This window comes from Orbicella franksi, chromosome 5, assembly GCF_964199315.1.
Source record: "Orbicella franksi chromosome 5, jaOrbFran1.1, whole genome shotgun sequence".
NCBI classification, from domain to species: Eukaryota; Metazoa; Cnidaria; class Anthozoa; order Scleractinia; family Merulinidae; genus Orbicella; species Orbicella franksi.
The window spans coordinates 29,290,894-29,305,601 of record NC_138149.1 but is presented as its reverse complement, the minus strand read 5'-3'; the positions used below and the strand labels follow the sequence as shown (position 1 = coordinate 29,305,601).

Sequence of the window (14,708 nt, the reverse complement as noted above, 5' to 3'; positions counted from 1 at the left end):
AACGAGATGGTGTTAATAATTCTTTCCCGTTTTTTGTTCTACGAAAAGATGGTATGATAGAGCCTTGAGGGAAAAGTTCTTTCAATTTAGGGTTGGATTGCAAAATCAACAAATGCTTTCTAATTATGCTACTCACATTAGGCAAATTAGGATTAAATGTGAGAACAAATGGAAATAATTTCTTCGATTGTTTCCGCGTTGCCGTAGTAAATCATTCCTAGAAATGGTGAAGGCTTTGGAAAATTGATCGTCAACTAATTTGGAGGGATAACCCTGATTAACAAGATAACCCTTGTACTCAACTGTTCTCTCGGCAAGGAAAGTTTCTTCAGAGCAATTTCTCTTCAATCTAGTCGCTACTCCAAAAGGAATAGCCTTGAAGACATGCTTGGGATGGCAGCTAGAAGGTGGAAGATATAAATGACTATCTGTAGGTTTAGAATAAACATCAGTTCTAATAAACCCGTCCACAGAGATGTAAAGTAAGATCAAGTACGTGAAGCTCACGTTCAGAAAAAACTAACTCGAATTTAATAGTAGGGTATAGAGAATTAATGTAATCAGTAAATTGATGTAAGGCAGGAAGGCCCTGCTGCCAAAGATCAAAGACATCGTCACGATAACGCCACCACAAGGACGGCTTTATCGGACCGGAAAACTTAGCTTTAAGATCAATTTCACCCATGGCTAGATCGGCATAACTACATGCATTTTTTGGACCCATGGCCGTGCCATGAATCTGAAGAAAGAAATTCTCCTTAAAAACAGAATGGTTGCTTTTCAAACAGATTTTTACGGCTTCTAATATGCAAGATGTAGACGGAATTTTGTTTTCCCTAGCATTCAAAGCTTTCCTAACTGCAGTAAGACCAAGTTTGTTATCGATGTTGGGGAACATTGAAACCACATCCCACGAAACCAGTAAGGTGCCAGTTGGAAAAGGGCCACTCGTGTTAAGATCTCCTATTTTGTTAAGCAAATCCGTGGTGTCCTTAATAAATGATGGTAATTTACGAGCAAGTGGTTGCAAATAGAATTCGGTAAAGGCCGACAAGTTCTCAATTGCCGTACCACAACAAGAGGTAATGAGTCTTAACGGGTTGCCCGTTTTGTGCGTTTTAATGTTCCCAAAGGCAACTCCTGGTTTCGCTTCCTTATTTAAAACCCACTTAGCTATTTCGGGGGAAATCTCACCCTTTCCAAGCCATTTGGAACACCAACTACTTACTAACGCTAAATGCTTCGAGGTAGGATCTGATTGCAAAGATTTGTAGTGCAGCTGATTGTTGAGCTGACCAAGCATTTTTTCTTCGTACTCTTTATCATCAATTAAAACAAAACGGGAACCTTTGTCCTGTATCCGAATCACTACATTAGAGTTTCTAAGTTCCTTAAGGGCAACACGTTCTTTTCGTGAAAGATTATCTCTAGGTTGCTTAATGTTCTCAGGATTGATGAGATCACGCCTTACATTAGCTAAAAAAAGTTCAAGTTCAGGGTACCTGGACGTAGGAGGTCTCCATTTCTTTTCTTTCGGAACACGAGGTAGATGGCTAGGGGTTGGAAGGTCGTCATCAGGATTGGTATCCATAAAGAAAGCTGCCGTCCGTAATCGGGCTTCAAAGATCTCCAAATCGTCATACACGCTCTGCCAGTTGATATCTTTGGGCGTGGGGCAAAAGGAAGGTCCTTTCCGGAGCAAGTTAACCTGATCTGCTCCAATAGGCAGACTAGAAAGGTTAACGGGGTCTAGCTGGTGTAGATGCTCTGTATTGACGGGGTTTGGCAATCTGCGCCTTTGACGAAAACGCTGGCGCTTCCTAGAAATCCTAGCACCTTTATTGTACCGTCGAATACGTCTGACTGTAGATGGATTGTCAGTGGCGATGGGTGAATCCAATCCAGGATCAAGAGGAATAGTCTTGAGCCACTTGCGCTTTTCTCGTTCTTTCAGGGTGTGAAGTAGAGAGGCGTTTTCACTCTTGAGACCGTTCCATAGGAAAAGGGCTGTGCCATGGTTAACTTTCGAAAACAACTGTTCTCTGTGAAGTCTGAGCTCCTGTTGAAGGAGGTTAACCTTCTCGTGGGAAGCACGTAAAACCGCATTGCAAATGTCCCTCGATGTGCGTTGAAGTGAGTGTTTACAAAACGTGTTAAGACTAACATCATCAATGTTCAAAGCCAAATGAAAGCGAAAATTACAGCCAACAGGAATAACGTTACGATCCAAACAACGTTTAAGGAAAGTACAATGGTGCTGATATCTGGAGAGCTTGTTCCAAACAAAAGCAGCTATGCTGACTATGGAACTAAGACGTAGCATCTTTGGATCAACCAGGACGGACGACTCGAAGGCGGATGAGAGCGGAGTATCAAATATTAAAAACGGTTATAAAATGCCTCAAGCCAACAAAGAATGCCACTGCGTCAGGAGGATCAATGAAGATTCACAGTCCAAGCCTCACCGCAAAAATGAATTTAAAAACGTTTGATAAAGCAAGGACGGACAACTTCTGACGGTAAAAAAAGTTAAAAATTTAAAAATTTAATAGAAAAACGTTTCGGTCTTAGACCTTCATCAGTTACAAGAGAAAAAGGACGAAAACTAAGTTTAAATACGGTTACAGTGTGGGAGATTACGTAACGAAATGAAAAATACAATATTGTGCTATTAATACATCGTGATTAATACAATACAGGAAGAAAATGCAAAACGAGAAATACGATGCTGTACTATAAATTGCGTCATACAGGGTGATAATTAATAGACCAAACGAAAAGAATACAATACTGTGCATAAATTACATTATAGAGCGTGATAATTGCAGAACTAGGTTAAATTCAACCTAAAAACTAAAAGAGTTAAAATAGATAAAACGGACTCTTGCAATGCGGTAAATATAACGGGAAAAATAGTTTGCAAAGATAAGCAGTTGAGAAAAAAAAAAAAAAAAAAAGAAGAAACCTACGCTTACGCTGAACAAGGTTAATAACAAAATCCCAAATCGAGGCCTTTGGAGCATTAAAGGGTTGACAAACAACAAAATCCCTGGAGAGGCCCTTAAACAATAAGCTGTAATAAGATCCCAGGCAGGGCCTTTGAGCATACCTAACACCCAAAAAGCTGACAAAATCCAAGGAAGGGCCTTTGAACTGCCTTATGGCGCGAACGCATATTTACACAAGAGAAAGTTAATTATAACAAATTCTGTTTTTGGAGTGAAATTCTTTTCTTTTATTTAAGCCATGGGGAGCCAAAGAGAACAGTTGAGCACTCCAATAAGCCTCTTTCGTAATTAAAAACCTATCGATCTCGTCTGAGTCATTAGGGGCCTGCACCTGATCAATGCATTGGAATTCAAAATCATCCAAGGAGTGTGGAATTTTATTGAAATGTACTGCTACCTCACAAGTGGTTTTGTTTGTGAGCATAGCAGACTTGTGGTTACGAAACCTAACCCGAAAATCGGTGGTAGTTGATCCTATGTACTGTAAACGACATTTCTTGCAGGAAACTAAATAGATCACGTTTTTAGAATCACAAGAAAGCCTTGAATGAATGGTGTATTTTCTGCCCGTTTTAAAACTTAGAAATGATTTAGATTCAACAAAGAAATTTCGACAGAGATCGCATCTATTTCTTTCACATTTAAAGCAGCCATTGTTTGAGCAGTGGCTCAAGACTCTTCCTCTTGATCCTGGATTGGATTCACCCATCGCCATTGACAATCCATCTACAGTCAGACGCATTCGACGGTACAATAAAGGTGCTAGGATTTCTAGGAAGCGCCAGCGTTTTCGTCAAAGGCGCACATTACAACACAGGCACGCTTTAAGTGTGTACCCACATTTTGTGGGTCGATTATTATTCATATATTCACGCTATTGTTCTTTCTCATTGAATATTCATAATTCACGGACCGATTACTTTCCGAACATGTGGCTGGCTACTGCACGAGCGCAAACGCTTTGATGTTAGGTGCGATATTTTTGCTTTGTGTTAGGATTTCTGCTTGATTGATTTTTTAAACCCTATTGTTGCGACATATTTTAATTTATTCGTAAGAAAGGTCTGGAAAAGCTCAAAGCATGCACGTGGAAAGGCCCCGGGAAAGGCTGAGAAATTGACATGAACGCATTGCTCGGCGTCTGACCGCAAAAACACTCTCAAACATTCTAGTGTCTGGAATGTTTTTCATCAATAAATTCGCTCCTTTTATTCATTCCAGTGTTCATTTGAATCTAAGCTACGATTTTTGACGTCTCGCTTTGTTAAAATCATACCGCTTTGATGAGTCCAAGTGAACATAAACCCATGGAACGGAAGCCCGCTCGATTATTTATAAAAAAAACTCTGTCGATCGATAGCTAGCTATTGGAAGTCGGCCCGTTTTCACCGAATTAAACGTAGACATTCATAAGCAAGAAGAAAATAAAACGAGTGTGTTGGATTTTGAATTCTGTGTACCCTTTCGTTTGTCATTTACTGTTCCTTTAGATGTTTTCTTTTGTCTTTTAGCTTTTCTGGTACGAAACGATCGAGTCGAGTATAAACGTCACGGCAATGAATCAAACGCGATTTCTATTGGTCAGATCCATGTGGTTGCTGTGACGACCAACAAATCAACGCGAGTTAAGCGGAGCTGAATCGGGCGAATTTAAGTTTATTTACAAGCTTTTTTTAAGCCAAATCTCAAAATTATCAACGACATTTCATCTTTTCAGAAGTTTAGTGTCACGGCAGTATCAACAAATTGTGTGTTTCGGGTCAGCATCGCGGATCACAACAACGCGAGTTGTTAATCGAACGAATTCAAGGTGACAGCGTGTTTAAAAATCTCAGAAGTCTAAATGGCAGTTCATCCAAATTGCGTTGTAATTTGCAAAACAAAGCGGTTCTCCGGTAATACGGAACCAAAAATTTCGTTTAAACGCTCATTTTCAAGCTTGTAAAATGCATATCAATAATAAACCGATATTACCTTTGCCGCTTATGAGCGAAACGTTTTTCGGTGGAAAGAGATGAAAACACGAGGTGACATTTTTTTCGCAATCACCACGCTTCAAAGAACAAAAGGATACGCACTTAAGGGACAATAATTAAGCCGCATTGTTGAATTCTTTTGAAATACATCCACTGAATCGCCGCCCAAAAGTCACAAGTCCTATTCATTCATCTGAGCTCAATAATTCCGAAGATACTCAGCCCTGTCATCGGAGCAAACTCGACAATAACTCGAAGCTTGCCGACAGGTAAATTAACGAGCCTTCCGTGTCAATTAGCCAGCGGTATAGCCCATTTCTGAACAACACAAATAAAGCGTGCCTGTGTTGTAATGCAGATTGCCAAACCCCGTCAATACAGAGCATCTACACCAGCTAGACCCCGTTAACCTTTCTAGTCTGCCTATTGGAGCAGATCAGGTTAACTTGCTCCGGAAAGGACCTTCCTTTTGCCCCATGCCCAAAGATATCAACTGGCAGAGCGTGTATGACGATTTGGAAATCTTTGAAGCCCGATTACGGACGGCAGCTTTCTTTATGGATACCAATCCTGATGACGACCTTCCAACCCCTAGCCATCTACCTCGTGTTCCGAAAGAAAAGAAATGGAGACCTCCTACGTCCAGGTACCCTGAACTTGAACTTTTTTTAGCTAATGTAAGGCGTGATCTCATCAATCCTGAGAACATTAAGCAACCTAGAGATAATCTTTCACGAAAAGAACGTGTTGCCCTTAAGGAACTTAGAAACTCTAATGTAGTGATTCGGATACAGGACAAAGGTTCCCGTTTTGTTTTAATTGATGATAAAGAGTACGAAGAAAAAATGCTTGGTCAGCTCAACAATCAGCTGCACTACAAATCTTTGCAATCAGATCCTACCTCGAAGCATTTAGCGTTAGTAAGTAGTTGGTGTTCCAAATGGCTTGGAAAGGGTGAGATTTCCCCCGAAATAGCTAAGTGGGTTTTAAATAAGGAAGCGAAACCAGGAGTTGCCTTTGGGAACATTAAAACGCACAAAACGGGCAACCCGTTAAGACTCATTACCTCTTGTTGTGGTACGGCAATTGAGAACTTGTCGGCCTTTACCGAATTCTATTTGCAACCACTTGCTCGTAAATTACCATCATTTATTAAGGACACCACGGATTTGCTTAACAAAATAGGAGATCTTAACACGAGTGGCCCTTTTCCAACTGGCACCTTACTGGTTTCGTGGGATGTGGTTTCAATGTTCCCCAACATCGATAACAAACTTGGTCTTACTGCAGTTAGGAAAGCTTTGAATGCTAGGGAAAACAAAATTCCGTCTACATCTTGCATATTAGAAGCCGTAAAAATCTGTTTGAAAAGCAACCATTCTGTTTTTAAGGAGAATTTCTTTCTTCAGATTCATGGCACGGCCATGGGTCCAAAAAATGCATGTAGTTATGCCGATCTAGCCATGGGTGAAATTGATCTTAAAGCTAAGTTTTCCGGTCCGATAAAGCCGTCCTTGTGGTGGCGTTATCGTGACGATGTCTTTGATCTTTGGCAGCAGGGCCTTCCTGCCTTACATCAATTTACTGATTACATTAATTCTCTATACCCTACTATTAAATTCGAGTTAGTTTTTTCTGAACGTGAGCTTCACGTACTTGATCTTACTTTACATCTCTGTGGACGGGTTTATTAGAACTGATGTTTATTCTAAACCTACAGATAGTCATTTATATCTTCCACCTTCTAGCTGCCATCCCAAGCATGTCTTCAAGGCTATTCCTTTTGGAGTAGCGACTAGATTGAAGAGAAATTGCTCTGAAGAAACTTTCCTTGCCGAGAGAACAGTTGAGTACAAGGGTTATCTTGTTAATCAGGGTTATCCCTCCAAATTAGTTGACGATCAATTTTCCAAAGCCTTCACCATTTCTAGGAATGATTTACTACGGCAACGCGGAAACAATCGAAGAAATTATTTCCATTTGTTCTCACATTTAATCCTAATTTGCCTAATGTGAGTAGCATAATTAGAAAGCATTTGTTGATTTTGCAATCCAACCCTAAATTGAAAGAACTTTTCCCTCAAGGCTCTATCATACCATCTTTTCGTAGAACAAAAAACGGGAAAGAATTATTAACACCATCTCGTTTTAAAACCGCCGATGAGGGACAAACAATTCAGCCAAACAATGGCTGCTTTAAATGTGAAAGAAATAGATGCGATCTCTGTCGAAATTTCTTTGTTGAATCTAAATCATTTCTAAGTTTTAAAACGGGCAGAAAATACACCATTCATTCAAGGCTTTCTTGTGATTCTAAAAACGTGATCTATTTAGTTTCCTGCAAGAAATGTCGTTTACAGTACATAGGATCAACTACCACCGATTTTCGGGTTAGGTTTCGTAACCACAAGTCTGCTATGCTCACAAACAAAACCACTTGTGAGGTAGCAGTACATTTCAATAAAATTCCACACTCCTTGGATGATTTTGAATTCCAATGCATTGATCAGGTGCAGGCCCCTAATGACTCAGACGAGATCGATAGGTTTTTAATTACGAAAGAGGCTTATTGGAGTGCTCAACTGTTCTCTTTGGCTCCCCATGGCTTAAATAAAAGAAAAGAATTTCACTCCAAAAACAGAATTTGTTATAATTAACTTTCTCTTGTGTAAATATGCGTTCGCGCCATAAGGCAGTTCAAAGGCCCTTCCTTGGATTTTGTCAGCTTTTTGGGTGTTAGGTATGCTCAAAGGCCCTGCCTGGGATCTTATTACAGCTTATTGTTTAAGGGCCCCTCCAGGGATTTTGTTGTTTGTCAACCCTTTAATGCTCCAAAGGCCTCGATTTGGGATTTTGTTATTAACCTTGTCCAGCGTAAACGTAGGTTTCTTCTTCTTTTTTTTTTTCTCAACTGCTTATCTTTGCAAACTATTTTTCCCGTTATATTTACCGCATTGCAAGAGTCCGTTTTATCTATTTTAACTCTTTTAGTTTTTAGGTTGAATTTAACCTAGTTCTGCAATTATCACGCTCTATAATGTAATTTATGCACAGTATTGTATTCTTTTCGTTTGGTCTATTGATTATCACCCTGTATGACGCAATTTATAGTACAGCATCGTATTTCTCGTTTTGTATTTTCTTCCTGTATTGTATTAATCACGATGTATTAATAGCACAATATTGTATTTTTCATTTCGTTACGTAATCTCCCACACTGTAACCGTATTTAAACTTAGTTTTCGTCCTTTTTCTCTTGTAACTGATGAAGGTCTAAGACCGAAACGTTTTTCTATTAAATTTTTAACTTTTTAACTTTTTTTACCGTCAGAAGTTGTCCGTCCTTGCTTTATCAAACGTTTTTATATATATACATATATATATGTATGTATGTATGTATGTATGTATGTATGTATGTATGTATGTATGTATGTATGTATGTATGTATGTATGAATTTATGAAAACCGTGTTAAAGACTTTGCACCAAAATAGCGGGCATGTTTTTGGAAAATTGGTTAGAAAATGTACATAAATATGGCCATGTCGTACCGAGAGTGCTATCTACCTCGTGTACTCTTAACAGAGTCCATACCATGCCTATACAAGCCTTTGAAGTCGCTGCAAATGAGTCGAACGAGCCAAACAAAGCTAAATTAGAGCTTACATTGATCATTTGGTTCGCCGCGGCACTAATTTAGACAGGCTTAACCTCTGCGATTTCACCTAAATGACCTCACTATGTCTTTACCGTGGGTTAAATTAGCCAGTCACGCTAACAAGAGCATGGTAAGCAGTGGAATCGGTTATTTACCTCTATATTTCAGCCAAAAAGTAGCCGTTACGTGACATTTCATCTCAATATCTGACCGGATTCGCAAAAACATAGCCATAGAACTTGACTTGTCACTGATAATCTTGCTACAATTCTGTCCCAGAGCTAGCTTTCCACGAGGCTTATCGTAGCTCAAATAGCAGCAAATAACTCTCCTGTATGCCTTTTGAGGCCAGGAAGACTAAATTCACCGTCTTTTCGTTGAATCATGAATTGTACAATTCAATTAAGAGTGCTTTTAACATGAAATTGGAGTCTAAATCAACACGAACGTACAGATATCAAAACCGCGGCGGAGAGCCAATCTATTGCTTTCTAAAGGCCTGCATCGTCCTAAATGGACTGAACAAGAGCTTCCTACATCGAGAATCGATTGAAATTCAGACAAACTAGGCCATAGTTAGCAGTAAGCGAACACTCAACATGTTGTCGTTACGTCAATTATCGCCCGGAAGCCACGCAAATAAATTTCTTCCGCGCTAGCGAATCACAGACAGTTCTGATACTTAGCTAAGCCGAGAACGCCTAAAATTGATAAAACAAGGAAATTCTACTCACGATCAGCGCTTGAACTCATGTTCTTCTCTCTCCTCGTGGCCATGTTTTGCTGGCAAATAGCAATGTCCCGGATGTACTTCAATTTTGTCGAGCGCGGAATGGCACATGCAGATTTCAACAGATTTTTTTTCTAAGTCTTTAGCTACATCAAAGTTCAAAGCAAATGACGCCAACAGCAGCTAGAAATGCCTGGTCCATTGCACATCTAAGCCCTAAATTGATGTGGCTAAAGAGTTTTGCTGTCTAAAGCAAGCACAACATTATCGCCACAGGGCAAACGGCCTTCTGTTACGTGACTAAATGTGACCCGTACAGTTTACGCATCTCCTCAGGCCCGCCTCACGTACGATAATGGACGACGCTTACTAGCAAATCGTTAGACTTGGGCCTTCATTGGACTTAATGATGTCCTCGGGCAGACTTCCTTTAGACAGCAAATACAGAACGCTAATCGGTCGCTCCTTGTCAGAGTCACCGCGCGAACTGAATTCAGACGAGTGTAGCCTGGGCTAAACTTAGCGCAAATTGAAAAAGGGCGGCGGGGGTGGGGGGGGGTTGATAAATAATGAAAAAAAATACCTAAATAAATGAAACATGCGGCAGGGAGTTTCTACATTTTATGCTAGGTAAGATTTACAAGTTGCTGTCATAGCGAAAGCAGAAAAAAAAAAAAATGAAAAAAGCAAATAAATCAAAAAACACTTGATTCAGTCTTTAACACCGTTTTCATAAATCCAGACATATATATATGTGTGTGTGTGTGTGTGTGTGTGTGTGTGTGTGTGTGTGTGTGTAAAAGCTGTAAATGTACGAGTAAATAAAGTTATTATTGTTATTGTTATTGCTAACATGGCCGGAATCTCGTTTTCAGGGCACGCCTGATTAAAAAGGTTTTCTAACTCCTTGTCAGTTTCGAAAAAAAGTGGTAACGACCATAGAATACAGTATGAATATGACCTCTGTAAATAATAATACGGGAAGTTCAACATTAAATCACTTACTTCCCTGATCTATTTCCTTGCAGTTGTTTGGAGGTACCTGAGTTGCAACAGATATTCGCTTCATGGTATCCAAAATTGTATGAATAAACGCTGGGATTTGAGATGCAGATTTCCAAACGGGCGTCATGTCAAATGCCACCTGGATCCTTTTCGTTCAAGATTTGACTGTGGACCAAGCTGGATTCACGGCAACCTCCCGCCAGTTTGCTGTGACCTCACATGTCCCTAAACATTTTGTCATGGCTAAGTCTGTCTAAGATATTGCTATTTTAGAGGTTTCTTTTAGACGTTGTAAATTAATATTGACTGTTTCATATTGTTCGGGTAACTGCTTTAACATAAGCCTTAAGCCCTAAATTGTGCAAATGAACAAGATTCCAACTATCTCGCGTCCCTGCGGCTAACTTGTCATAGATAGAAAAAAAAAAAAAAAAGAAAAGAAAGAATTGTTTTATTGTGTGACTAAGGAAATAAAATTTGTAATGCAATAATTTCATTATTAACGATACTGGAGTGTTCGTATAGTGTGATCGTCCGGGTGAGTGTAGTTCTGAAAAGAACTGTTGTTGGTGACTGACGTTTCGACAACCTGAGCGGAAGTCATCTTCAGAGTCAAGTGGGTTCAAACCATTTACTGTGATACTGGAGTGTGTTATTTATTTAATTATTAGAAAATATCCCCCCAAAAAACGCGCGCTTATCACTTTAAAATCAAATTTCTATATAATAATTGGCTTATGGGCTCGAGATTTCTATCAGGCGTCATAGTTCCCCACTAAATTGTAATTCTAATTGGTTTAAATTGATCACGTGACGCGATAGTGCTCATCGGCGGAGACATTATCTGCCCACAGTGCCCGTCCGAGAAAAATACCCGGATGGAATAATATTCGTTCGTGAACTTGTTTTTTGTGTAAATAAGCGAGCTTTTAGAAGATGAAATTGAAAGATTGACTGATCTGCTTTTAGTGGGTTTTTGTCCGTTTTCTTTTTCCAATTTTACATTTGTCTTTTGCACTATTCATCTAAAACAATTGAAAATAATTCAGACCAGTTTTGAACTGGGGCGCGGAATAAAATTTAGTGGTGCACAAAAAAGACATTAGAGTGATTATGTCTCGAAACTACCGCTGTGATACCGTAAACGTCCTAAAGTAACGACCCTCGTTACTTTCGGAATTAGCAGCCTTTTCGTAAAAAAAGTTCTTAAAACATGAGATACAATTCCTCGTTCCAGTGTAAATCTTTGTTGCTGCCACATGGGTCGGCTCTTCATGTCTATACCGTGTTGTCAGTGGTCAGCGGGAAAGCTAGTCAGATACTTTAAACTGTTTGTACTTTAAGACGCACTGATATGTTACTCCGCTGAAAAAATCTCAGTGCTTCTTTTTAATACGCTCCTGTTGAAAATGATTTTAATTTGAATTAGTTTCCTATGGTACGTCCCTGTTACTTGACAGGTTTTGTTTTAACACAGTAGCCTCCGCGCAGGCTCACCTTCGAGTCGCGCACGCGAGCGGCGAAGAGCTCCGTCTAAAAATAACATACCATTTCTTCATTTCTCCAATTCATCATCTTTGCATTGTGATGTCAAACTTAAAACGTCGGGGAGACTTAAGAAATCAGTTCTGTCGTCTTCTCTTGGAAAAATTCGCTGAAACTGTTTATATTTAATTTGCTTTCCTTTCAACAATTCACTCAATGTCTTTGGTCACAATTTTAGCACTGTTTATATAATAACCCAAGTTATTCTCGCATTTTGATTGGTTCTCGCCTATGATCTATAAGGCGACAGACGCACGATTGACATCATCGTTTCCAAGTTTAACTTCTTTGTTTTAAAATGGCGGAAAGTTTTGAGAATTTAGATGATATTTTACGTGACTGGGCAAAAGATAAGGTAGAAAAAAGTCTTTTCGAGGCATTGAACAGGTACGAGAAGCAGAAAGAAGAAAGATAAAGCTGTTTCTTTTTTAGAAAATGACTCAGAAAAAATACTCGAGTAGTCTCAGTTGGCAGTCGAGCGAGACCAAACCAAGCACAAAATTGGTCTTGGTAAGCCGAGAACCATTGCTTTATCTCGAATTTAACAAACCCAATAAAAAAAATTGTTATGAGATTAATTTATTTAAAAAATTCAACTTTCCTCAGTCTCAAAATAATTGTTAAAACACTGATTGCTGTCAATAATGACACATCAAAACATCACTTCTTAAAATCAGTTAAAATTAACACATAACCTTGCTTTCCGATGCGAATGTTCCAGTCCGTTTCAGGGCACAGCAGCGAGCAAAGTATAGCTCACTACAGCTCACGGCCAACTGTATCGCAGCTAAAAGGTATCTCCGACACTATTTCAAACTGATTTGAGAATCGCCAACCACAGAGGACACAAATCTCCACTGTCACTAACGCTCCTTTCATTCAAAACTCGAATCGAATGGCCTCCAGATTGACCGCAACTGCAAGTTTTCCGAGTGTATCTTTTAACTCCTGCAATATTCAAGGCAGAGTTCAAACTTTTCGGCTCACAGGGCTGCTCTGATGACAAAAACTGACTCGACTTTTCTAGCATTTTCTTGAAGATTTGTAGATTTCGCAGCTCAATTCTGCTTTCACTGTAAGTTTTCATTCCACGAGAAGCGACGCTCGAGTCAAGTTTGACAGTGACGTGATTTTTCTGGATCAATCACAATTCTTTGCTACGCATAGCAACCAATGAGATCGCTTCATTTTGTATAGAAGATAGATTACGTCAAATGGCTTTTTCCGTGTTCGCCAAAGCGGGCAAAGGGTTTGGCAATGGCCGACGTTCGAGTTATGTTGAAAGATTTTGAAATAAAAAAAGCTTTTTCTGTAATATTTTCTTTCGTTATTATATAAAACAAATAGATTCCATGTTGCCGTGCGTCTGTTCAGTAATAGATCACAGAAGACGTAAAAATGTGGTAGGAACATCAGTGACACACTCGGCTATCACCTCGTGTACCACTTATTTGTTCACTCGCTTTGCAACTAAGTCAACTTTTTATGGTCCAAAAAATCGAACAAACTATGGTAAATTTAATATTCGATACAATGGACTTATATTATGGAATGAAACTGATGAGAGATTTAAGATTCTCACTCCCTATTCATTCAAAAGAGAATTATCCTCGCAATTCATTCATTTCTATTAAGTTTTACTACTAACTGCTATATTTTGGTGTTTCTGTTATTATTTTGTTTTTTTATTTCGTTTACTTTTTATTGTATACATGTTTAAGAATTATTTGTTCTGTAATTTACTTCCTTAATTAAGTGTGTAAAATGTAAAATGTAAAATTCCTCTTTTCTGACCTTATCTTTATTTTCAATAAATAAATGGTGGTCACCCAACTAGTCTAGCTCTTTAGTTATTTTGGGCGACCAGCAACTGTATGTATTTTAAATTTATTTATTTATTTATTAATTAGTAATTAAGTTAATTTTACAGTTCAAATAAACCTTGTTGTTTTGATGTTAAAGACGCACGGGAACATGGAATCTATTTGTTAATTTGACCACAAATGCATCAGCTGTATCTGACAGTCTATTACAGATATATGCTTCATTCTCAGCCGAAGCAAAACGGAATGTTTTCACCGTACTAGACCCGTCATGATATTAGATCGAGAAGGATTGACCTTTAGTCAGCAGTGCTAAATAAACAGTAATTCGAGCGATGCACATCCTCGCCATATAATGACGTCATTGGAGAGTGCACAGCTTCAAGACCCAGACTAGAACTCAGTTCTTTCCCAATGTTGCGATTCGCCATATTACGTTACCGACTTATCAAGATGTACAGAGGGCTAAGGTATCCTTGTAATCATTTAACTTGATTAAAGACACTTCATATACCGTCAACTGCCACATACAGCCCCCTTCCGCTTCTAAACCCCTCGGTTATATCCCCATCTGCCTGTAAATTAAATAACATCCGGTTAAAAGCGCTCCCCCCTCCCCCTACCCCCACCCGATAAAAACCCTCCCTCTAGCTTTCATTGCTTGGAATTCGTTAAAAAGCATAATTAACAAGCAGTAAATGAATAACTATTTCGATCAAAATGTGCAGCTAAAGCTTCTTTCGTGACAGTTTTAGTTTTATTCCGGCTATAAGCTCCCCTCGGATATAAGCCCCTCCGTTTATAAGCCCATCTAAAAGCCTATATTGGTAAAGTCACTTTTTTAAAAAATCAGCAAACACAACGTAACTTGACTTAGTTATATCGCGAAAATTACTTGCTCGGTCTGTATTAACTCAAAAATATTTCATGTCCCATTTATATCTATTTTTATTAACATCAAACC

The 14,708-nt window shown here is 39.0% G+C and overlaps 2 protein-coding genes across 2 annotated transcripts; one reads left to right on the top strand and one right to left on the bottom strand.

Annotated features, from left to right (window-relative positions):
- Positions 1–454: 454 nt before the first annotated feature.
- On the bottom strand, positions 455–2,323 carry LOC145487922 (uncharacterized). Its single transcript, XM_081466692.1, has one exon. The coding sequence runs from the start codon at positions 2,321–2,323 to the stop codon at positions 455–457; it is 1,869 nt and encodes a 622-aa protein (XP_081322818.1).
- Positions 2,324–5,460: 3,137 nt separating this feature from the next.
- On the top strand, positions 5,461–6,678 carry LOC145487921 (uncharacterized). The gene has a single exon (XM_081466691.1). It carries the CDS (start codon positions 5,461–5,463, stop codon positions 6,676–6,678), a length of 1,218 nt encoding a protein of 405 aa, XP_081322817.1.
- Positions 6,679–14,708: the final 8,030 nt, after the last annotated feature.

Excerpts from the sequence above, each read along its gene's own strand:
- LOC145487922 (XM_081466692.1), bottom strand. The coding sequence starts at position 2,323 with ATGCTACGTCTTAGTTCCATAGTCAGCATAGCTGCTTTTGTTTGGAAC.
- LOC145487921 (XM_081466691.1), top strand. The coding sequence starts at position 5,461 with ATGCCCAAAGATATCAACTGGCAGAGCGTGTATGACGATTTGGAAATC.